At 40.5% G+C, this 23262-nt stretch overlaps 5 protein-coding genes and 1 long non-coding RNA gene across 8 annotated transcripts in view; 3 read left to right on the top strand and 3 right to left on the bottom strand.

The window, feature by feature from the left end:
• rspo2 (R-spondin 2) overlaps positions 1-4648 on the top strand; it is a 58592-nt gene extending 53944 nt beyond the window's left edge. For all 3 annotated transcript variants that reach the window (XM_042221848.1, XM_042221849.1, XM_005924326.3), the window contains one exon: positions 3317-4648. In XM_042221848.1, the coding sequence (XP_042077782.1) occupies positions 3317-3432 (116 nt within the window). In that variant the 3' untranslated portion in view covers positions 3433-4648. The remainder of the gene's footprint in view (positions 1-3316) is intronic.
• A 6103-nt stretch (positions 4649-10751) lies between these two features.
• On the bottom strand, positions 10752-12246 carry LOC102303840 (hepcidin-like). Its single transcript, XM_042221847.1, has 3 exons — positions 12069-12246; positions 11886-11963; positions 10752-10983 (listed from the first exon to the last, which is right to left on the bottom strand). The coding sequence occupies exons 1-3, from the start codon at positions 12150-12152 to the stop codon at positions 10882-10884; spliced, it is 264 nt and encodes an 87-aa protein (XP_042077781.1). The 5' UTR covers positions 12153-12246; the 3' UTR covers positions 10752-10881.
• A 2266-nt stretch (positions 12247-14512) lies between these two features.
• LOC102303534 (hepcidin) lies at positions 14513-15323 on the bottom strand. The gene is made up of 3 exons (XM_005924328.3): positions 15133-15323; positions 14957-15034; positions 14513-14820 (listed from the first exon to the last, which is right to left on the bottom strand). Exons 1-3 carry the CDS (start codon positions 15217-15219, stop codon positions 14725-14727), a joined length of 261 nt encoding a protein of 86 aa, XP_005924390.1. The 5' UTR covers positions 15220-15323; the 3' UTR covers positions 14513-14724.
• Positions 15324-16270: 947 nt separating this feature from the next.
• LOC102305565 (hepcidin-like) lies at positions 16271-17148 on the bottom strand. The gene is made up of 3 exons (XM_005924333.2): positions 16941-17148; positions 16767-16853; positions 16271-16601 (listed from the first exon to the last, which is right to left on the bottom strand). The coding sequence occupies exons 1-3, from the start codon at positions 17022-17024 to the stop codon at positions 16509-16511; spliced, it is 264 nt and encodes an 87-aa protein (XP_005924395.2). The 5' UTR covers positions 17025-17148; the 3' UTR covers positions 16271-16508.
• Positions 17149-18828: 1680 nt separating this feature from the next.
• LOC121814704 lies at positions 18829-19272 on the top strand. Its single transcript, XR_006054522.1, has 2 exons — positions 18829-18878; positions 19015-19272. It is a non-coding gene; the product is annotated as an uncharacterized LOC121814704 (long non-coding RNA).
• A 997-nt stretch (positions 19273-20269) lies between these two features.
• Positions 20270-22413, top strand: LOC121814703. The gene is made up of 3 exons (XM_042221846.1): positions 20270-20290; positions 21182-21226; positions 21319-22413. The coding sequence occupies exons 2-3, from the start codon at positions 21187-21189 to the stop codon at positions 22209-22211; spliced, it is 933 nt and encodes a 310-aa protein (XP_042077780.1). The 5' UTR covers positions 20270-20290; positions 21182-21186; the 3' UTR covers positions 22212-22413.
• Positions 22414-23262: the final 849 nt, after the last annotated feature.

The raw sequence follows: 23262 nt of genomic DNA, 5'->3' as shown, positions 1-23262 counted from the left end.
GAACTTGTCAATATCTGCTAAATAAAAACCAAAAACCCCCAAAAAGAAACATTTGGGATGAAAACGTGGGAACACAGACAGGTAAAATATTGAAAACAAAGAAAGTGAGAGGAGAGCCTTTCAATTAATAATAAAAACAACAAGGAGCCAGTGGACAGTGATGAGTCAGGATTCAAGCAAATGCTAAAGTAAAGTTTTTTGGGTACCAAAGCTAGGGGAACAGGCTAGAAGGCAGTGTATTTGGTTTCTGCTGTGAAGGCCCTCATGTTTATTTTACTTCCTGTGTTATATCCTATATAAATTGTAAATTTTAAGTAAAATTGTAACACAACTGTTTAACTCTTTAGTTTACAATAGCAGGGACTAAAATGATCTAATAATGGAGCTCTTCAGGAACCTGCCACAATGTCACGTAATAAATCGAAATTAAAAAATATTTCCTATCTGGGATGCTGTAACCTGGGCCGGGTTTTTTAACCATTTGCTCAAAGCCTGCCTTTACCACCGTGTAACCGAGTCAGTAATTTCCATCATGTCATATGGGGTCCAGTTGTTTACTTCTGGGTGGCATATCTCCAGCTCTCTTGCCTTTACTGCGTGGTTGTACTTGATGGCGTGCCTCAAGTGGCAAAACAATTTGTTGTTTCCTCCTTCAGCGAGAACAGTTTTCTTGCATATTTTGCAAAGCTTTATTGGAGTACCTCCCTTTTCCTCCCTAGACTGACATGTGGCTCTCGCTGTCAGACATGTCTGGGCTTGTGCTGTTGTGCCAGCTTGGGAATGTAAATGTATGGTGTTGCTAATATCATTGGTATTGTGATATGACATTTTTATATCATGTAAAAATTTATAATGATATTAAGGATGGCAAATTCCTAATTTGCAACAGGAATGTAATAAGCAAACTTAGCTATAGCCCTATTTAGCGCCGTATCTACCATTCCCATTGTTTAGCTAGTTAGCTGTTTCTTTGTGGGAAATAAATGCAATCAGTGTCTGTCTGTCTGTGTGTGTGTTTACTGTCTTTACTCAGTTGGCCTCAACACTTAAACTTTCAGAACAATGCCAGTTTTCACACTAACTAATCAAAATCAAGCAGGAGGAGAAGAAAAACTGGGCAGGAGATGTTTTTTGTAACCAGGCAACAATAAGCACTCAAGGGAAGCGCAAGTGAAAATGTGGTCAGGGGCACAGCGAGCGGAAAAAATAATGCTAAGAAAACTAGCTTTAGGCATTACATGTAGAATTACACTGCAGGTTCTGTTTTGCCTTTGATTGTAGCTCAGTTTTGTTGTCACTAAAAATTTTAATTTTCATTCTCTTCACAGTCATTTAAAACAATAAAAAAAATTAAAGTTTGCTCAATAAAATATGTGATAGTAGCAGTGTATGATGTAGAAGAGGTGCTAATCAGGCATTTCAGGTTGTAATTAATTAGCGTAACTATTAATTTGTGAACTTTTGTTTTGATTTTCTATAAGTCAGCCTGCTTGTGCAGCTGCTGAGTTTGTTTCAGTGTGTGTGTTTTGTGAGCGTAAAACTCTTTGGATTACAAACTCCCTGCCCAGTCCTGAACTAGCCAGGAAAAGAGCCTTTTAACTTAACTCTCACATATTTATTTGTTTTAAGCAATTGCTGTAAATGCAGGCTTTTTCAGTTTAAATGCAGCCTTGCGTCCAAGGAATGGCCCACGAGGGCTTTGCCCGTTACTGAAGGAGTTTAATGCAGCACCGTGTACTTTATTGCTGTCAAATGTAATTTATCCTGACTTGATTGCACTGAAAGCCGTGTTTATCAGGCACCTAGCAACACTGTTTTGAATGAAAATTACCTCTTTAAAGAGCAATTAGGAAAATGAACCTATAGGCCAAATGCCTTTGAGCTCCAGACTTACTTTAATATTATTCTACATTAAGTCACGCAGAAAATCTAGAGTAGAATCAGCTAAGCAAGTGTACAAAGTCCCCTGGCAATATTTTCAATTGAAGGGCATGAGAGTTTGATGGAAGAGATGTGAAAGTTGTTTTCAAAGGGTGATGTTAACTAGGAGCTGTGTGCAAGAAACTTTATTGCCATGTTTCAGATTGGCAAAGTGACTGAAAATAACAAGATTAGATTAATTGCAGGAAATAACTCAGAGGTTTGATGTTTGCATGCATCTGTATTATTCATTGGGAAACCCTGTTACTAGAGCAATATCTTGCTTTCTCATGCGTGTCAGCTTAAATGAGTGAATATTTTCAAATCTACCTCACAGAGCAGCCCTGAGAACAGGAAAACAGTCTTTTGTATGGGTGCGTTGAAGGGCCAACGCAACACCAGCACATACAGTATGAGAAGGCAATTAGAGATGGGGCCACATTTTACACACCGTTACCTTCCTTTCAAGACAAAAGCTTAAACAACTGCTGTAATAAGATGTCGAATTAAGCGGTGAAGGCCACCATATGAGACTTGTTTTTCTGTAGCACTTTCCTCCTGTGTTTCCCATGTCAGCGAACCAGAGCGTGGCTTGTTTCTTTGTGTTCTAGATCAGGATCCAGATATCTTTCTCATCATCCAAGCCTTACTCCACTTTTCCCCCCATTAGATTTTCTTTCCCCCTAAATTCCCTCACACTCACCCGCCTCCCCTCTCCTCCCTCTGCACACATACATCTTGCACACACACCTCGTTATCTTATTTGTGGCCTTGGCAGCCAGATTGGTTGCCTTGTGGTTCAGTAGCCAGTTTTCTCTGTCACAGAGAGCCTTGGGTGCAGATCCTTCACCACACACGCTTCCATGAGAGCAGGAAGTCAGTTCCCAGCATGCTTTGCCCATCCCAGTGAAACCTGGGATGGATTAACCTTGGGCTGGGGGACCTTTCCAACTTGGAAAAGAGTTATGCAACTTCCCATACTTATTGCTGCTCTCTATTGCTGTGACAGTGAAGTGTTGGGCTGTACAGACGTTTGTTTAAAATTGGGGTTCAGTTCTGAGGGCTGGAGCAAGCTAAGACCTCATTTGTGATGTTTCCTAACGTAGGACTCACTTTTTACATAATGCAGGCTTTGGCAAAAGTTCACATACGTACCTTTTTAAGGCCCTCACAAGCCAATTGTCAGCAAACACAAGAGAAAATACATATTGTGGAAGAGAGCCAGAGATTAATAATAATAAAATTAACTGAAATGACCTGCCAACCTTAGGCTAAAGAAGAGAACGAGTTTGACATGAGGCAGTGTAAAATACAAAATCGCTCTCACTCAGAGAATCTCACACCTGACGGTAATGATTAAAATGAAAAATCTTTTCTCTCTCTTGTTTCTGCTCAGGTGGTTCAGGAAAGCATCGATCCAAAGAGCCAAAGAAGAAGAACAAGCAGAGGCTGCGGTTTCGAGCTCAGAACCAGCACAGTGACCACTTGGCCTCTAAACGCTCCAGCCAGTGAGGACTGAAACTACCCAGTGAACAAAGAACCAACGCAAAGCTGCTAGCCGCTGCTGCACCTATATTCTGACTGACGACTATCACGAACCCCGCCACCTCCCGTCCTGCTGCCCAGCCCTATCCCACCTTCGCCATGCCAACCAGGACTCATAAATCTGCCAGTCCAACAATATACAGCATATAATGTGTGATATAAGTACAACACTAAACCACAACCACACCAAACACATGCTTTCATGCCTCTGCCTCCTGCTAATTCTCCCCGAGCTGCAGTGACCAGCCAGGTGACTCTGTTCTCCCAGCCTTGTTACCTTGTGGATCTTTACAGTTGACATTACCGAACTCATTTCATCGTCATTAACCATGTCATTCAACGTCTGGGGTGACGGAAGACAGAGGAGCCACCAGAGGTACCGCGGAGGCGGAGGAGCCAGGAAGGGGACGGTGAGGTTGTGAGGGAGTTGGCGACATAAACTGTTCGGGAGAGATTTAAAAATACGCTCGAGGAAGCAAAACGATGCTGATGGACAAGAAAATGGCATCTTGACCTGAGAGAGAGACTATTTTTTTGTTCCCTATATTTATGTCAAAGCTATCCTTACCTTCCTTATTCATGGAGACAAGTGTTCCCATTGTGGCCTTTATGTTATGTACATTTTTGAGAGTAATATTAAAAGAAATTACCATGCATAGTTGCAAAGTATTTTATTCTCAGCACAAACTGTTTACGTTCAGACCGCTTTATGCTCTAACTGTATAGTGTGGTTAAAAAACTAAAAAAGAAGAAGAAGAAAAGAATAAATTTAGTTGTTCAACTAGCATGGCAACAGACTCGTGTACATAGTTGATCTAATATTGAAAGCTTATTACTGTATTTTCAGTATTGACTCGTTCATCGTTCTAAATGTTTTAGAGAAAAAAAGGTTGTAATACAAGCTACAGATTAAAATGATTAAAAACAAATAATAAACATAGCCACCATATAGCTATTTCATTTATATGGTATATATTTGATTTATTTATTAATTCTGTTTTGTACTTTTTTTTGGTTCAGTGAGAATTTTTGCCTCATACTGTTACTCTTATATGCTGAAATATTCTTTGCGTTCCTTATAACAGTGCATATCTTTAACACGTGGAAACGCTTTCTCGTCTGTCACGCAGGTGTTGTATTCCTTTCATTTGACCTCATCTACTGATTTTGATGTTTTAAAGAAGAAAAAAAAAACAAGACTAATAAAACTATGCTTTGACATATTCTAGGTTTATTGATTAGGATCCAGCAAATGTATGGTCATAGGACTGCATATGTGTACGTTGTGTTTTATTAAAAAACATTTCATGTGACTGTATGATGAAGCCTTTCATTATTGTCTGTGGCTATAATATATGTGGCTAAACTCTGAAACTGTAGTTTTCTTGTCTTTTTTTTCCGAGTACCATTGAGTGATTTCAAAAACATTTGTGAAATCCGTCATGTCATACTGCATGAGACAAGTGGTATCTCCAGCCAAAGGATTGGATATGGTCAACTAGGCCTTAACGGCATGACAGCACCGTTAAGGATTTGTAATTCACTATGACGTAGCCTCGTGAAAGCTACAAAACCAGCGGATGTCATTGGTGGCTCATCCATCTCCAGCATTACACTATAATTTCCTAACAACTTGCGTTTGGCTGTGTCTTTTGTCATGCGACACACAATCGATCACCAACTTAAGTGATGCACGTCGCACTTACTTCTGTGATCTTCAAAACATTAAATAATCACAGAGAAATTTAGCTTTATGCTAAATCTATCTGGTATATGGGTGAAGAGAGCATGTTCTAATGCAAGTCATGGCTAATTTAACCCGAGGTCCACGCTGCGTAATCACCATCCCAAAAAATGAAGGAAAGAAAAAAAAAATTCAAATCTGCCAGACAGCTTATGGATGCCCAGTAGCAGATGAATCGCGCTGTGTCACATATATATATCATCCTGGGAGAAAGAGACCACAGTCTTCCTGCTCTGCTTAACCTCCCCTGAAATCACAAATGCTATTTCCACAGGGAGCCTGTCAGTGTTGAAATACCCCTCAGTTTATGGGCTCCATGTCTATCTTAAGGCCAAATATGCAGCTTTAAGTGCCTGAACATCTTTCACAGGTGTTCCAAGTGACACGGCAGACTTTACCCAGGAGGCTTCAAAGCTTAACAGTGGAGCCGCAAAACCAACATGTAGTAAAAGGTTATCAAGTCAAAAGAATAGCTAACACGTTTGGTTATTTTAGTTACCATGACATTAGAACAATGAGAATAGAAACATTTAATCAAACGCAATACAAAATGTCAGAATTGTTTAAATAAGCCCTGTATGGCTATAGCAAAGAAATCATTTTTGGCTAGCATGTTAAGTTCACAAAGAGGATCCAGATCAGGTGCTGCCAGGTCACTGATAGGGCTCACTGAGCCTGTTCCAGATCTGGCAGTAGATCTCCAGGAACCTGTCGTTACATTAGGAGCATGCCCTGATGTTGTCAAGCATGTGTACAAGAACATTAGGGAGCCATACAAACTAGTGAGCTGCTGCAGTGAAATTCCAGTATAATGGACTAGCTTGCCTCATCATTTTTTCACTCTGATTTTAAGAGCGACTTTCAAATCTGCACTTTGTAGTTTGATTATTTTCATTTCAAGCAAACAGTGCGGCATCCTTTTGTTCCAAAGACATTACCCAGTCCGTATCAGTATAGATTTCTAGCATGATTTTTTTTCCCATTGAGATCTTTCCTTTAGTTTTTTTTTAAAAAATCCACATTTTCTGTCTTGTTATTTGGGCTTTTGGAAGCAGCCAAATTTTGGGGGGAATAACATCAATGGCCAACCCATGGCCTTTAATACCTTATATGTAATTTAATGCACGTCTAAAGGTAGCTAACTTTAACTCTAGCTAACAAACTTACCCAGATGCAAGCCTTTATTTGACAGACAAGTAGTATTAAATAGTTTTAGGCCTCCATCTAGAGCTGTCGTAAAATTTTACTTTCTAAAAAAATGTATTTAAAAATGGCAAAAGGGAGCCCATAAACAACCAGTTGGGCCAATGAATAAATGAAACAAAGCAAAAATGAAATAAATTTTTGAAAGGAATTAAACATGTCATAGAGGTTGAGTAAGTTGTTTTTAAAGACATCTGCTGCTGGTTCCAAGTTAATGAACGATTCACAGATGTCATCTCCCGGGCCAGACTATCACTACTCCAGACTTGGGGATTAAACCTTACAGCTTACGGAGAGGAACTCCACTGAAGTGGATTCATTAAGCACAAGACCACCACTAAAGCACACATTGCAGCATCCACAGTGGAAAAAAGAAAGTACAAAGAATCACATCGCACATTTGATGCGATGCGATCAAACTCTTATAGTTATTCTTTAATATCGGTCTGTCCCTTTCCACTCATTTGTTTTTCTGTGACTGTGAGAAAAAGGACATTGCTGCAATTCTCAGTATTGTTGAGGAGGTTAACAGTCATGCACACATCAGAAGGAATGGTCCTCCCTGTGCAAACCACTTCTGTAAAGTGTGTGAGTGTGTGTATGCCTTCCTTTGTGCGCATTTTTTTAATGTTTGTGCTGAATGCGGTTAGGTGGCTGAGACTGAAGCTCCCTTTTAATCTGACAGAGAGCATTTTCATTAGTTCTGTTGGGTCCTATTATTAAAGCCTGCTTCAAAGGCACAACAAGTGAAACCACTAACAGGAAATGACCCAGTGGGCTTGAATTCGGATAGATCAGTGCTTTTAAAGCAGGTTGGGATGGCGTTTAAGCGTATCTGCTGTCGGCCATGTATGCAGCTCACAAGACAGTAGGAGGATAACAGGAGGGGTGCTGAGACCTCTGCCCTATATTAAACATGCTGCAGCTTAATGCGAGTAAGCAGTTGTGGCATATGTGACACATTTGTTCCAATGTGCATGGCAGAAGTGGAAGTTATGACATTGGTGGGGCAAATAAGATTGCCCTGGATAATAAATGTTGCAATAATTTGCTGTTTTTAATAACTGTATAATGAGCCATCGCTTTGCCCTGCGAGTTGACGGAAATCTGGAATCATTAATCTTCTGGTGGGTTAGCCATGGTGTTTGGCACGGGCTGAAACAGCACTGAGTAGGAACATACTGGTGTCAAAGGACAAGCAGATCTTAATATTTTGAACAAGTTTGCCATATGTTAGACATCATGATGTGTACAAGGCTGCGAAATGGTGGCATTAATGGGTGACTTTTATTACTAAACTCGCTCCTAATTGCAACAATGCAATCCAAAGTCAACTCTCAAAGCAGGAACTCGCTTCATTTGGAGTTGCTAGGGAACACGTTAATCCCTAGAATAAATACAGTCTTCAATAAAAGCTAATTGTCTGTGACAGTCATTTGCTTTGCTGCAGAAACATTCAAAATGGGAAACTGTAAAAAGATTCAAAGTTGGAGTAGCGGTGCACCGGTTAAGCCTGCGTGGATGATCGCAGTCGTGTAGCCCCGTTATGTCGGCCTCACCTGCGGGACAGGAAACGTAGGCCCTTTGTCATAATGCTCACCTTGTGCATTAATATTGCCATGCTTTGACACACATATATTTTTGTTTAAATTTCTGGATGACAAATGGGGATATTTATGAGTCACTTGCGCTGGTAGTGTTTCAGTTGAGCTTCATTGCAGCAGGTGCAGAAGTGAACATGGGACATTTTTATCACCATCCATTACATGGAGCAGACAGGCATTTCTATACCTACCCGGCGTGGCGATTCCTAAGGGTGCCGTAACTATTGTTTTTCCTGGCCGATTCAACCCTGCGTTCTTCTGGAATACCTAGCTGTTTCTTTTTCACTGGGATTCAAATGCAACACAAAGCCATTGTCCCTGCTCAGTCATAGGCAGAGCAACTCGCTCATACCACTCAGGATGTGACACGCAAGGGCTTTATGACCTGAAATGAATCATACTGCACACCTTAAACGCATTACAGGCTGGGCAAACATTTCCTCTAACTGGTGCTTTGAGAGCCATGGGCACAACCATTATATTGGACTCAAGAGCCAGCTGGTGAGGACAAATCCACAAGGATTCCTATTTTCCCTCTTCTGACTCTCTGGCAGCCCTGCTCCATTCATTCAATTTTTATATGTGCCCACTGCCTAGTAGCTGCGTTACTACTGGTTTCAAGGGAGAATTAATCAAAAACAGGTCTTATTAAAGTATATTAAGACCAGTTGAATGGGATATAATGTACTCAGTCAGAGCCCAGAGGGGCTTTATGTGAGCCATAGCTGACACTAGTGGCTTCTACGTGTAGGGATATGTTGTTCTGTAGTGGCACTGCATTCCTTCCTGGGGGGCTATTCGCTTAAGCCAGGTATTGCATTGTGGGTAAGCAGATTTTAAGTGGGTATGAATACAGCAGGGGGTAAAGCAGGCTCTCATTGTCCAGGAATGTTTATCCCCAACCCCTCCTTGATTCAGGGATGGATTATGCAGTAGCATGCTTCAGAAGCAACCTTTGGCTCCACTTGGAGGGTCTGTGGAAGGAATATTCATTCATACATATACACACACGTGCAAATGGTTGTTATCCTTCTAATAAGAAGCCAGGTTGATTGCTCCCTTAAGGCCCGTGGTGAGTAGGTGGAAGTGGAGCCGCTGAAGCAGGGTGTTGAGGGTAAGTCCCTGGGCTGGGCTCTTTGGGAAGACTGGAGCCAGTGATGCCCCCAGTGAGGGCAGCACAGTCATCATCTTCAGCACAGCAAATTTTATTGGGCAGTGTGTGGGTTGTAGAAACGTGTTTAATCAACTCAGCTATAGGGGAGGTCTTGACCTCATCGCAGACATTTCCAGCCCAGATTGAGCGTGCGTGTGTGCGTGCCTTTGCTGTCGAGCGTGACCTGCAGTGCAGTCAGTGGCTGACACTCTGCTCTTTGCTGGTTTAAGTGATTAACTGGAGAAAGTGATAACTGATTTGTCAGTTAAGAGTCTGAAACGAGACAGCGTTCCTCCAAGATCATGCTACAGGACGACATAAAGTGCAAGTGTGCAAAAATTGCAAAAACAATGCAACAGCAGACAGAATGATGCAGACACAAGACAGTGCAGACACAGAAAGCGGAGCTTTCTGACTCACGGGCAGGTCAATAACCTTCAAATAACAATTACTGACTATTTGTAAATTACATTTACTATCAGATGGGCTGGCATCCCCTTTGAATTCTGATGCCTATGTTTATTTCCAGACATTTCAGCAAGTGCTGCCATCAGGTCAAGAGTTTGTAGCCCAGTAATTATGTGCTACATAAAGCTCTTTGTTCCAGTTGTGTTTGTCTTAAAGATCTAAAGTGGCTTTCTTTTGTATGATTATTATTATTTTTCTGGCTAAACGCCTTCCCCTGCAAATCAAATCACCAACAAAAAGCAGCACTGTGTGATTTCCTCATCTTACCACCCGAGAAGTTTAGTTTACACACTTAAATATCACTAGTTTAAAAGATTTATAGACGTAGTGTACTGCATTTACCGATGAACAGGGCCCTAATTGCTACCTGCCTGCACTGTGCCTCATATGTGTATGTGGGTATGAGTCAGATAAAATAAACCACATGGTGTGTGTGCGTGTCTCTGTGTGTGTAAGGAAGCTGAACAGAGCTCTGTGCACTCATTTACTATCTCCTTGTGTGGTTTGGCAGCAGCTTTGTCGGTATGGGGGCGTACAACGGGCATCCGTCTGGACGTGAGGCAAGCCTGGCATGCCTCTCAGCCCCCTGCAAGGCTGAATGAGGGTGGGATCAGAGCAGGAGTCCACCAGGCTCCAGACTGGTAGTCTGTGCATGCGTGTAAGCAAATGTGTGTGTTTTTCTTTGTGTATCTGCACTTCTGTGTGTATTGGGGGTAATTAAATTGTAATCACACAGGCTTAAACAGCAACCACAGGGTTTGCCATTGTTCTGCATGTCACTTGCAATCTGTTGACTTCTTTGCATATTGTTCCATCCATTCACAACTCTGTCAGATAGACTGCCTGAGTCTGTGTGTTCCCTAATTATTTCTACACCGGTTTAACACCGCATCATTTATTTGACCTTTGTGGTCATTATAATAGTGAGGCACGATCCAGCCATGCTGAAAGTTACACAATAGCATGCACACCACCATGGCTGGATGCCATACCTCCATGTTCTGTACTGGATAATAAGTGAACCACTGCAGAGCTGAGCTTGGTTTGCACTTGGACAGCAGACCACTCTCGGAAAATATAGCCGCCTCTGTTGTTTGTCCCTAGACACTCCCTCTTTCTGATCATCACAGTTGTTTATTGTACATAATAGTAAATACAGCATGGATAAATACATACATCATATTTTTTTAGCTGAAGATGAGAAAGTAAAGCTGCTTTTGATGGAAGCTACTCAAATCTGAGCCTCACTGGCAACATATGCCACAGCCACTGAGCAGGCAGCAGTCACAGCAATGATGGCATCTGACGGGGCTAGTGTCGCGATTCTCCCCGATGTCAAACGGCATCTGTGAAAAAAAATTGAAATACGTCTGAACAATAAATACATCAAAGAGGTTTCTTCCTGTTAAAAGGGAGTTTTGCTTCCCACTGTTGCCAAGTGATTTCTCACAGAGGGTTGTTTGATTGATTGTTTGGGTTTTCTCTGTCTTATTGTATCGCCTTTACCTTACCTAAACCTGCAAGTATGGCTCGTCTGTGAAGCACTTTGTTGTACCTGTGACTTTTAAATGTGCTATAGAAATAAAATTGAAATTGAAATTGAAATTACAATATAAACCATCTTGAGGTGACAGTTGCTGTGATATGTCATTATATAAACTGAATTGAATTGAATTTTCCTGACCTAGAGTTTAATTTTCCCCAGATACTGGTGTAGGTACAGTACGTCAGGGCTGTGACAACTAGAGGTTTTAAAGGAAAGAAGAAGCCAAAATTCTACTGTGTTTTTATTTAGTGTGAGTGGCTTTAAATCCAATGTTTACTGGCACATATTTCTAGCAATAATGTGGACACCAAAATAATGAGTAATTGCAGTGTAATATAGGGTGGTTGGGGTAATGATACAGTAATACAGCCCTCTCCCCTAAAATTGCAATGTAAGATTGGGCAACACCGTTTGTCCTTTCCTCTAAAATATCTCAGTTATTAATTCCTCAAATACACTTGACGTATATTTTCTTTGTCTTTTTATCCTTTAAAACTTCAGTTTGCTACTCCTTTGTTCTGCTTCATTGAAGTATTTTTTGGGTACTGAAAATGCACCCTAAATATAAAAAAAATGCCCTGTAAAATTACATTATGGGTTGTAGGCTGTATTTTGAAGTGCTTCTTGAAAACACTGTAGACTAGAAATTGAATGAACTCAAGCTTCATGACTTATTTTAAGTATTTGATCAACTCAGCATACCATCCATGTTTCTACTGACGTCTCTTCTTGCATTGCAGCAGGATCATCAGTGCTCTTTTCTTCCTTCATGTCTTCTACCTGTTGATTAGTTGAATACATTCAGAAACACAGTAAAACACACAGAGCTGATGAGCATTGAATAAAAAGGAATAAATCTTAATTTACATCAAGCAGGCTACTCACTGTTGTGAATGGGAAGGCAGCGTTCTCCTCAATGCAAATAGTTAGTGCGACAGCCAAGATGACTGCAGACGCGAATGTTTTCATTTTCAGCAGTTTAACTTGTCAGAGAGGTTGAATTTTCCATTTCTGCTATCAGCGCTTTTGAGCATAATGGCTCTGTTTGCTGATCATGCTGTTATTTATACAGTGTTACCTTGTCACTGGCAGTACTTTATTCCTTCTTGGGAAAGACTTGTAACACTACTTAAATGATGCTGGGTATTGTAATAGGAAATTCCCAAACAACAAAATGTTCAGGACTTTGCACTGGTGCGAACAATATTTGTTCAATAATCTTAATTCCTTAATTCAGCCATAGTATTGAATTTTCATGAGTGCAACAGTTTAATACAGCACACAGTTTGTCACCTATATTCTGCACTATGCTTCTAATACACTAATTATTATTTCAAATCAACATGTCCAGTGCTTGGAACTTTCTTATAAGAAGATGCTAGACTGAGTGGGTTTCCTTTCAGTATTGACCAGTTATGAGACAGTGCAGCTTAAATAATGTAGTTTGCTACTGTCTAATACAAACTGAATTGAATCTGATCACTCAGTTTTCCCTCAGTTGTGTGAATCAGTTTCCTGCACTCAGACAACTGCACTGAATGCAGGGATTATGGTTTTATGATACAGAATATATATTTGATGTCAATGTGTAATACTCTGTATTGATTTATTACAAATAATAAAGATCCTAATATGCTGACATGATCCAGTTTTCAACAGATCAGTATCAAATGTCATGTAACTGTCAACTTAAACACAGAGCAAACAGCTTATCTTTAAATTTTGTCACTCTATTACAACCACTTTAATAATGTAAATCTGTTCAAGGAAATAAATTGTAGAGAAATACCAAAATCAATAATGAAAGGAGTGCACGGTGTGTTTACTCTGATAAAGGTTGAAAGGGTCTTTTGAATTTTACTAAACATCTTGTGCAATAACCAAAATCCCTTATCTCCACTCTGTCTCATGTACCGTGACCTTGCTGACCTGTTAGCTTTAGCTTAATGAGCACATCTGTGTCAACAACAACAGTAGGATTATTGGCTCTGCAGGAATACATTCTGCCTTTTTAACTGTTTTTTTTTTAGGACTATAAGGAATAATTACTTCATTTTTTGTTCTCATTTATAGTAGCTGCACGGACCACTGCAGCTACAAATCCACCTCGAATATATTGATGAATTGATGGATGATTTCATTATTTTTAAAAAGATTCCAGCCCCTGAGGAGTAATGCTTTCAGCACTGGAGTAATGAGTGCAGTGTTAAAGTACCTGTGCAGAAAAATAAGAGCTTCTAGCAGTGTTGTCATTAATGGAGATCACACAGCTGGGATTTGTTTACCTTTTTCCTCTAAGTCCTGATAAAAGTAGTCCCCCTCTTCTCCCTCCTATGCATTACTTAATGTGATCAAGTTTAGTTTGAACACTTCACACCAATAAATGATCACTGAAAATGATCAGCTACATAACAGCCAAACCTACACTGTGAATTGTTAACCAACTTGTTAAGAACAACAAATGGAAACAAAACGAGAAAGTCTAATCCATCATCAGATCAAAAGATCTGTACGGGAAATTAAGATGTGGTCTAAAGTTTACATGCACTCATCATGGGCATGAATGTCGTGGTAACTTTGGGCTTTTAATGCTTTCTTTGAACTGTTGTTTTTCCAGGGTGGAATGATTGTACAGAAAATATCCTTAAAACAAGAATTAGTTGCAAAAGCTTGAATTTATTGATATATTAGAGCCTGTGTATATAAATATATAAATTCAATTTATGTCCATAATGAGTCTATATAAATGTTTGACAAAAAACAAACAAACTCCAGGGCTAAAAAATAAAGCTAAGATGTTAGTGCCAAAAACCACTAGCTGGTACTATTTTTCTGCTTGAAAAACAAGCCAGTCCCCGTAGACTTCCACGTTAAAGTTACAAATTAACTTCTAAATCAAAAAACCCAAACAACAATGCCATAAATATAAGGTCCCAAGCATGGAGAGGCTAAAGTCTAAAGTGCTGATGCACAAATATAGACTTGGCAGGAACCAGTTTAGCTGGTTACTGCTTTCAGCTGTTGCCATCTATATAAATGTAGTTATAGCTGCATAAAGTGGATGAATCAACACTTCATAGCACATTTGCTGTCATATACCATTGTGTCCTTATACAGTGAGAAGTACTACTGAGTAACGATTGAACTGTCTATGTTATATTTATATAAAATGTTATTTAGTGCCACATAATGATTTCAAGTTATAGGCCATCCATGTAAAAATGTAACTTGAAGTAATGTTCTACTTCACGTTTAGTCTAACTACTGTTGAACTTAAAGCTGCTCTTTATCGGCTGCAGTGTAATAAAATCTGTTTTTCAGAGCAAAAGAATTATTCTGAAGTACCGTTTAATGTTATTATTTGACAGACTTGATTAATGAGTACACACATGTGATTAAATATGTTGATACAGTCACATCATTGAAGACATAGAAAATACAACCTTACCAAATCAAAATGTTTCATCCTATGAACACAGTTAAAACTGACTATTTTAAAGCTTCATAAGTTAATATTGAGTGGTTGTTGGAGCAGGATTCCTCAGAACCTGCAGCAAATTCCACAGATACCGGGGGTGCAGCAGCCACAGCAAAAGCGACACTTGATGCCACGCTTGTGTCTGCTGTTATACAGCGTCTGTAGGAAACACAAGAGACATGAGCACAGAGTTCATCTGCAGCAGCATCACTGCTCTTTATTTTCACCTGCTCTAACAAACACTTTCATTTAGCTGAAGCAATTTGGCCACATTCACTCAGTTAGTGTTACTTACCTTCCATGAGTCCACTGATGCCTCCTCATGTGCTGCTGCTGGATAGTCCATGCTCATTGGCTCCTCCAGCTCCTGCTCCTGTTAATGAATTGAGTGCAGTAGAAACCACATTGTAGCACTGAAACAAACATTTGCAGCTTGTAAGCTAATACACTTGGTTAAAGTCAAGTTCTTACTTCAGTGACTGGGACAGCAGAGCTCTGCTGAACACAAATGAATGTGAGCACGACGGCCACTGCAACTGCAACACTGAACGTCTTCATCTTAGGAGGCTTTGAGAGGCTCAAGTTCGACTCTTTCTCCTGGTCCGGATGATTGTTGTGAGCTGAGTCCTTCTGTCTGATGGTTAATGTGTGCAGAAGTGCTGATATTTATACTGATTTGGGCCCCTGCTGCCTCGTCACTCACAGCTCTTACTCTACCTGATTTCAGGAACATTGCAAAACTCCATATTTTCCTGTGCTATGAAATTCTGGGAATGGGAAATTCCTGAGGAAGGAGAAAATCTGTACTTTTCTCAGTCGGCATGAACTTTGACCTTCGGATGTTTAACTATATGGGTTTTCCCTGTCCTATTGATGCAAGCCTGTTCCCGACAGTAGTTTCTGTACTTAATGATGTCACAAGACTTTAAACTTAACTATAACATAGATCATAGGTGTCAAACTCTGGCCCGCGGGATATTATCTGAAACAGCATTACACAGTGTTACACCTACTTTACAGTTTCACCACAGTGCAATGTCTCTCAGTATTGTTGAGGTGTTTTCTATTATTATGTCCAGTATCAAATTTATGCTGTACGCAAATCTTTCTATTCTCTCTTTTTCTTCTGTGTGAGGGATTCCTGCATTAATCATGCAGCTTAGAAACTTCATATGCACACCGTGAAAACACCTCCAAATAAATTCAGTGAATGGTTGTCGAGATAAGGTTGTCTAAAACATTTATGAATGAACTTGTATAGAAAGTGTTTCTAGGAAACATTATCTAACACTTCTACATTCTTTAAAAAAAGTATGCTTGGTTTAACTTTCAAATAACCAATGAACCAGTCCATCAGCTCAAAGCTATTGTACATTACTGCATTTTTGTCATAATTAGTGGTAAAACTGAATGATGATGAGATGCTCCCCACTCATATAATTACAAATATGGGAAAATATGCTCACTTTACTTTTGCTATCAATGGCTTGGCTCTATTAACAGGTTGTACCACATACGACATGGGCAAGAGTATGAGGCAACAACTCTTAACTGACATCAGCACAAAAACTGTACATCAGGAGCTTCATGTCACTGGTTTCCATTAATGTTTAATTCTTGTCAGACAGAAACAGAAACAGACAGCACATGTTGTAGTATAGTGACTCTGAACTTTTTAATATATTAACATACTGTAGTTCCAAATGCTTGGTACACTGTTCACTGATACAGCAGGATGACCAGATGAAGAAACACTGTCAGACTTTAACAAATGCTAAGCAGTCAAATCATTTCATGTATAAGAGTCAATATTTAGTGGTTGATGTGATAATCGCAGGTAGATATTCTCAGAATCTGCAGCACAATCCACAGACACCAGCATTGCAGCAGCCGCAGCAAAAGCGACACTTCAAGCCACGCTTCTGTCTGTGGTACGGCATCTGTGTGAAAGAGGAGAAGAGCAGAGAGTTTATCTTCAGCTGCAAGTCACTTCATTGTTTCTAATTTTATGAAAAGCTGTGAGTGCACAGTTTATTTTAAACATCTCCCTGCATTTGAGAGATCTCACAATTACTGTCTTCATTCATTTATTGAAGTAAACTCACCACCCATGAGTCAGCTGATACCTCCTGATGTTCAGCAGCTGGACTGTCATTGCTCACAGCCTCTTGTAGCTCTTGCAGTTCTCGTATCTGTAGAGAAAGAAAACAGATCTTAGCATCTTCACAACAAATTCATGCAGAAGAAGCACATTACATGAATTTAACACAGTCTGTAACCTCAGCAAATGTGGCAGAGCTCTGCTGAATGCAAATACACATGAGTGCAACGGCCACTGCAACTGCAACGCTGAACGTCTTCATCTTCAGGAGGTTTGAGTGGTTTAAGGTGGTCAGATCCTTTGACTCTCTCGTTGACTCTTGTCAGCTCCTTTGTGATGGTTGACTGAGGGAAAAGGTGCTGGTATTTATACTCATTTGCTCCACTGCTGCCTCGTCACTTAGAGTACAGAAACTCTGTCGGGAACATGCATCAGATAGGACAGATGGTCCAGTCGTCTGATAGGTTAAGCACAGTCCGTTCTCTGGTTATATTAGCTCCTCCGCTGTTATTGCTTCCTGAGCTCTCAGTCTCGCATACCGCATGTACGAGGATGTTGTGCTAGCATTAACAACTGTGAGCGCTTTAAAAATGGTTCGCCAATCCTTTAAGGGGTGAACTATCAGCGTTTCTTCCCCTCAGAGAATGGGTTTCTCTAAATGTTTTACACTCAGAGACTAGTATGGGACCAAAGCGATCTGCTACTCAAAAATTATGAACTTACTATGAGTCCCGCGCTATGCTACGCTGTCAACTGAAGAATTAAATAAAGACATCTGTACTTTTTTGATAGCTTGGTCGATGAAACATAAATTGATGAGAAACCTCTACGAATAAAGACGTATGTGGACAGTTGGAGTTGACTGATAATTCTATCTACTAGCGCGAATTAATGTTGGTGGTGTTCTAGAGTTGAGGACTGCCAAAATATGCTGTCAGTTTTTACGATTGCAGTAACACGTAGAACAATCATTTATCTCGCCGGAGTGTTGACTTTTGAGGTAGTCTAACAATGAAAGGCTTAGTCCTGTGGACCTATAGGCCCTGGTCACGTTTGTCTCACCTTCTTCTTGTGCGCTCACCAATCCTTGCATGGCTGTCGCTTAGTCAATTCGTATAAAAGTATGAGATACCCAGGGAGACTTAACCTGGGTCGGGGGACACGGGACATTGTGAGCCAATCCAATAGGCAGACAGCGCGCAAAACCAATAGTTAAAATGCATCGCGAAGCGGTATGCCAAGATTCATTGAGCACCATGACGATACTCGCGAGAAAGCAGCGTCTCGTTCCTTCACGGAGAAATTATGACACCCATTACACCAGAATTTACATGAAGCACAGGATAAAATAGTTGGAGTGATTCTCGCCCAATGTTCCCTACGGGAGAGGAAAATCAGCAGGTAGGAGAGTAAAGAGCTGGTGAGGGTGACGGGACGAGCCAAGGCGAAGGGGCACCCAGAAAGAATTCAGTATTAAAGTTGTGTATCTCCTAGCACCCATGCTGTGAGAGACCACAGCGAATGTGTAGAAGAGACCAATACCAGAGTAACAGAAAGGAACCTCACTGAGCTACACATGATCAAGTGGGAGGAATTGAGGGAACCCTGACAACCTACAGGAGAAAGAGTGACCGCACCTTAAGAAGTCCCTCTCAAAAAGCTCCACTATATGATTGTGGAGAGACGGGGTATATCAGACCACAATTCTGTTGATATGAGCATATGTTTTGGCAGCGATGCCGGTTCCTTAAATCGTAGCCTCTAAGGATAGTCAATAATGATTATAGTGATTAGAGCCTCAGCAAGCTCGGCTGTGCACTCACGTAACCACGTTAATCAGAAACATCGTGTGATATAACGAGTGTATATGAGTCGTCATAATAGGTGCAAAATAGTCGATTGGTTTTCTACGTGGTAACAATGAGTGTGTTCTTACCTTATGACCATCATTCGTTAACAGGAAGGACAGGAGGTGGAGGAGCGCCAAAATGACGCCGAATGGACCGTATCCCAGCAGCCAGCACAATGGAGAGTAGGCATCAGTGGACGTCCGAGGAAAACGAGTAATCGGTATCCAGCAGCAGCACATGAGGAGGCATCAGTGGACTCATGGAAGGTAAGTAACACTAACTGAGTGAATGTGGCCAAATTGCTTCAGCTAAATGAAAGTGTTTGTTAGAGCAGGTGAAAATAAAGAGCAGTGATGCTGCTGCAGATGAACTCTGTGCTCATGTCTCTTGTGTTTCCCACAGACGCTGTATAACAGCAGACACAAGCGTGGCATCAAGTGTCGCTTTTGCTGTGGCTGCTGCACCCCCGGTATCTGTGGAGTTTGCTGCAGGTTCTGAGGATTCCTGCTCCAACAACCACTCAGTATTAACAAACTGTATGTCACAGTTAATGTGTGAGATTATACTGTTTTAGTAACATTGTGTCCTCAGTTACTGCATCAACTACATGCTTGTATTACACAGTTTATCACAATAAACTTTATGGTCATGTAGATATAATGTGGATTTTTGTTGTCATTTTAAATGTCGTATTTTCCTTTGTTACATTTGTAAAACTGACTGCTATGCACCGTCCATCCATCAATTCATCCATCAAAGCTGCCATAGGGCTACAGGCAGGGTATATCCTGGACAGTGTTAACACATAGAGAGAAAAGCATTCATGATCACAGTAACCCCTGTAACTGATTCAAAATCACAATTTAACCAAACACCAAAGTGTTCTGACATTTGAGGGGAGACTCTCCAAAATATTCTATTTTTATTTCAAACACATACGCAGTTGGTTACATATGGTTAAAATGATTCAAATGCAGTAAATATATACATTTTTCATATAAATAGAGTCCATAACTTGATCATTGTCTGTAGCCCACATAATTAAACACTTTAGTTAGATAAAACATGTGAGTTTTGATGTTATGTACTGTATAGCCTGTGTAATAAATAAACATGTAGCCCAATAAGTATAAAATCCAGAAAGCTACACGACATGGGGCAGTTCATTTACAAACACAAGTGTAACTTGAGTTTCACACTGTTTTTTGTTAGAAAATAATCAAATTGTTAAATGCTTAAAGCACACAAAACGTCAGAAATCTGCACTGTCATGGACAACAATGTAAACCTAATTTTTGGATTAACCCTCCGAAGTCTGAATCCCAGCTTGTGCACATCAACATCACTGATTGGCACAAATACAGTTTATAATGAAGACATGTTAAATATTAAGCACTGAAAACAGTTTGGTTGTTGTTGTTTGGAACGTCATTTAATGCATGTTGTTTTGTTGCCATAGTGATGCCTCCAGGGGAAAATTAGGGAGCAGAGCACATGTACATTCCGCAGTCTTATGCTGCTAGAAGTGAGCACACCAGCATTTAAACATGTTTGAATGAAAACATCAGCATATGAACACAAAATGAAGAGACACTGCAACCGATGAAAGCGAGACGACTATTTAGTGAATTTACGTTTCCCTGAGGATTAACTGCTGTGTAATCTACCAAGAACTAAAGTAAGCTCAAATTTCAGTTTATAAACTCAAGATCATTTACTTAAATATATAAAGCCTGATTTTCCTGCTTGCCAGGACAGTATTTATGTACTTTACATTGTGCAAGACTAGACTATATTTTCCATCATAGAGAGGATGATGTGGATCTATTATTCAGGAAAACAAATGAAGACTTAACTATTTGTCAGCTGATGTAATATTTGACAAATGTATACATAAATTAGAAAATGTTCTTAATCATATCTTAGAGTGACAGAAGCTCTGCTGTTAATCTTAGTATCTGCAGTTTTTACACGCTTGCATAAACACACGCAGTTACTGTCCCTCCATTTAGAAAGACAGAGGCATCAGAGTGAGCATCATTCAACACAGACGCTCTCACAACACAAATCCTGACGTCGGTTTGCAATAAATGTAATTTAAAAAATTTACATTCATGTATGCTATATGCATTTTGTCCATTCCAAAGTTGTGAGTCTATACCAGCCAAAATGCTGTCTTTAGTTATTAACATTTGAAATGATGAAGGCACTTGAAAGTAACACAACATTAGCTGCCTTTCCAGAAAAAGACAAAAACCTTTCAGAAGTATAGTATGTAAGGTTTTGTGAGGTTTTCCTCCCAGGCTTCTAGACTTCTGATTGGCCAACATTTCTACACGGTTAGGATTTGGCATATTCCTGACTTTGTTTTTAGGGTTTACATGTGGAAGGAGATATTTTTTCAAAACTGCACATGTGGACGGGGTTTTTTTTAAACGAAAAAGGAAAATTTCCGTTTACAAAAGTGCCCGTGTACGTGTGGACGTAGCCTAAAGTTATCACAAAAAAAGCAAATTCGCTGAACATTCTGAGTTGTTTAGTGATCATTGTTGTTTTCTGTTCCTTGTAGTCAAAATGAATGGAAGCGGAGATGGATCACAAAATAACCGTAATGGTAAGCACATGTACTCAGTCGTAAAATTGATGAAAAACTGATTTTCAGCACATGTTTATGAATGCTAATTAAAAGATAAAATGATCTTGCAGGCCGACAGGTTAACCCAGAAATGTTTCCAAGAGGAGATCAGGAGCCAGCTTACGAACCTGTTGGTGGAATCTGGGGTTTACTGGAAAGACTTTATGTTACTCTCTATGATATCTTTTTTTGGAGGCTGACTGAGCTACTAGATGAATTAGAGGATCGATATGATGTCTTATATATTGACTTTCACAATGTCAATGACGGCAATGTCAACAATGTAAACAATCACAATATTAATGTGAGAGACAATAATGCCAATGTTGACAACAATGAACTGCATGATGATCACAATGCTGTTGTTGTTGTCGGCATTGAAAATGACGATTCTGATGAGCATTCGAAGACTGTGAGGATGTTCACCCGTACATCCCAGAAGAGGATCCTCAGCCAGGTGTATCCAGGAAGAGGTCTAGAGAGATGGATGTGGAAGATGTGGAGCCCAACAAAAGAATCAGATGGAGCGAGGAGTTTTCTGATGATGACTCTGACTTCATCTCTGCCTGTGACACTGATAGCGAGGGCTGTCCTCATCTTGGTAATATTGCTGATGAGGTACCGCTGTCTGTTGGATCCACGAAAAGGTCCAGAAAGGAAGATGGAGATGAAGAAGAGCCTAATAGCAAAAGATCCAGGCTCGCAAACTCTGATTCGGGGACCAGCTCAATTGTGTATGATCACTCTGAGAGCAGTAGTGATGAACTCTTTGAAGATGCCCATGAAGAGACTGACAACCATGAAACTGGAGGCTCGAGGAAAAGGTCCCGAGAGGATTTGGAGGAAGAAGAGGAATGCTTGCGTGTTTGCAAATTTCGGAGGTGTTCAAATGAGTCCACCAGCACCCGTGATGACAACTAACACTATTTCAACGGGATTTTTCTGTATCCTTTTAGTAGGCTGATGGCCTACTCAGGTGACCCTGAATCCTCCCTTGGTTTTGCTGCCATAAGTTGGGCATACACTGTGCAATTTTTTCAGTCGTGTTATTCAGCTCCTGTTCAAACTGTCCGATTGACTCGTAGGGGTTAGAAGTTCGTAGGTCACGATGCAGGGTCTCATACTATACGGCCCGATGCTCTGTGCAACCTGAGTGCTCACACTGTTCGTCCATAGCATGAAGGTTATAACACAAAATTTTACACTATTTTCACGGTTGTTGTGGTCGCGATAATTTTGTGAGGCCACATCGAAAAGGCTCGGATGAGCTTGGCAGTTCTACAAGTTGTGCCTCCATCGCTTGTGTCCGGATCACACGCTGCACTGCCGTGCTGTTCTGTCTTTTCGCTTTCATCTCTGTGTTTGCGCGTGCGCAGTGAGAGACGCTGCGTTGACACCCTCACAACGGCCGACAGGATTTCAAACAGGTTTGATTTTCTTACGACCAAACGACTGATGATCGGGAGCTGATCGTGAGGTGTTAATCACTTCTCGTTACCCCATGTATAAGATGCACCACACACGATTAAGGCCAAACTCGGGTCGATCCCCAAAACGGTCGCACGACTGAAAAATCGGCTCAAAATGGGCCAAAAATCGCACAGTGTATGTCCAGCATTAGGCGTAGGCTGCTGGGGGATTCCCATGATGCACTGGGTGTTTCTTCTTCACCCACTATGTGTTAATAGACCTCTCTGCACTGAATTGTACTTGTTGTTAACCTCTGGCTCTCTTCCACAGAATGTCTTTATCCTGTTTTCCTTCCCCCTCCCCAACCGGTCGCAGCAGATGGCCGCCCCTCCCTGAGCCTGGTTCTGCTGGAGGTTTCTTCCTGTTAAAAGGGAGTTTTTCCTTCCCACTGTCGCCAAAGTGCTTGCTCATAGGGGGTCATTTGATTGTTGGGTTTTTCTTTGTAAGTATACCTTACAATATAAAGCACCTTGAGGTGACTGTTACTGTGATTTGGCACTTATAAAAAAAAATTAATTGAATTTAAAATTGAATGATGTGACTGG

Source organism: Haplochromis burtoni, unplaced genomic scaffold, assembly GCF_018398535.1.
Source record: "Haplochromis burtoni strain Fernald_Lab_line unplaced genomic scaffold, NCSU_Asbu1 Contig_76, whole genome shotgun sequence".
Lineage (NCBI taxonomy): Eukaryota > Metazoa > Chordata > Actinopteri > Cichliformes > Cichlidae > Haplochromis > Haplochromis burtoni.
The sequence above is the reverse complement of the archived record's forward strand: the minus strand, read 5'-3'. Positions and strand labels throughout refer to the sequence as shown.

Excerpts from the sequence above, each read along its gene's own strand:
- LOC102303840 (XM_042221847.1), bottom strand. The coding sequence starts at position 12,152 with ATGAAAACATTCGCGTCTGCAGTCATCTTGGCTGTCGCACTAACTATT. Across the intron at positions 11,964-12,068 it reads CTGCCTTCCCATTCACAACA|GTAGAAGACATGAAGGAAGA; the intron begins GTGAGTAGCCTG and ends ACTAATCAACAG. Across the intron at positions 10,984-11,885 it reads CGTCAGTAGAAACATGGATG|ATGCCGTTTGACATCGGGGA; the intron begins GTATGCTGAGTT and ends TTTTTTTCACAG.
- LOC102303534 (XM_005924328.3), bottom strand. The coding sequence starts at position 15,219 with ATGAAGACGTTCAGTGTTGCAGTTGCAGTGGCCGTCGTGCTCACATTC. Across the intron at positions 15,035-15,132 it reads CTGCTGTCCCAGTCACTGAA|GAGCAGGAGCTGGAGGAGCC; the intron begins GTAAGAACTTGA and ends ATTCATTAACAG. Across the intron at positions 14,821-14,956 it reads CATCAGTGGACTCATGGAAG|ACGCTGTATAACAGCAGACA; the intron begins GTAAGTAACACT and ends TGTTTCCTACAG.
- LOC102305565 (XM_005924333.2), bottom strand. The coding sequence starts at position 17,024 with ATGAAGACGTTCAGCGTTGCAGTTGCAGTGGCCGTTGCACTCATGTGT. Across the intron at positions 16,854-16,940 it reads GCTCTGCCACATTTGCTGAG|ATACGAGAACTGCAAGAGCT; the intron begins GTTACAGACTGT and ends CTTTCTCTACAG. Across the intron at positions 16,602-16,766 it reads TATCAGCTGACTCATGGGTG|ATGCCGTACCACAGACAGAA; the intron begins GTGAGTTTACTT and ends TCTTTCACACAG.
- LOC121814703 (XM_042221846.1), top strand. The coding sequence starts at position 21,187 with ATGAATGGAAGCGGAGATGGATCACAAAATAACCGTAATG. Across the intron at positions 21,227-21,318 it reads ATCACAAAATAACCGTAATG|GCCGACAGGTTAACCCAGAA; the intron begins GTAAGCACATGT and ends ATGATCTTGCAG.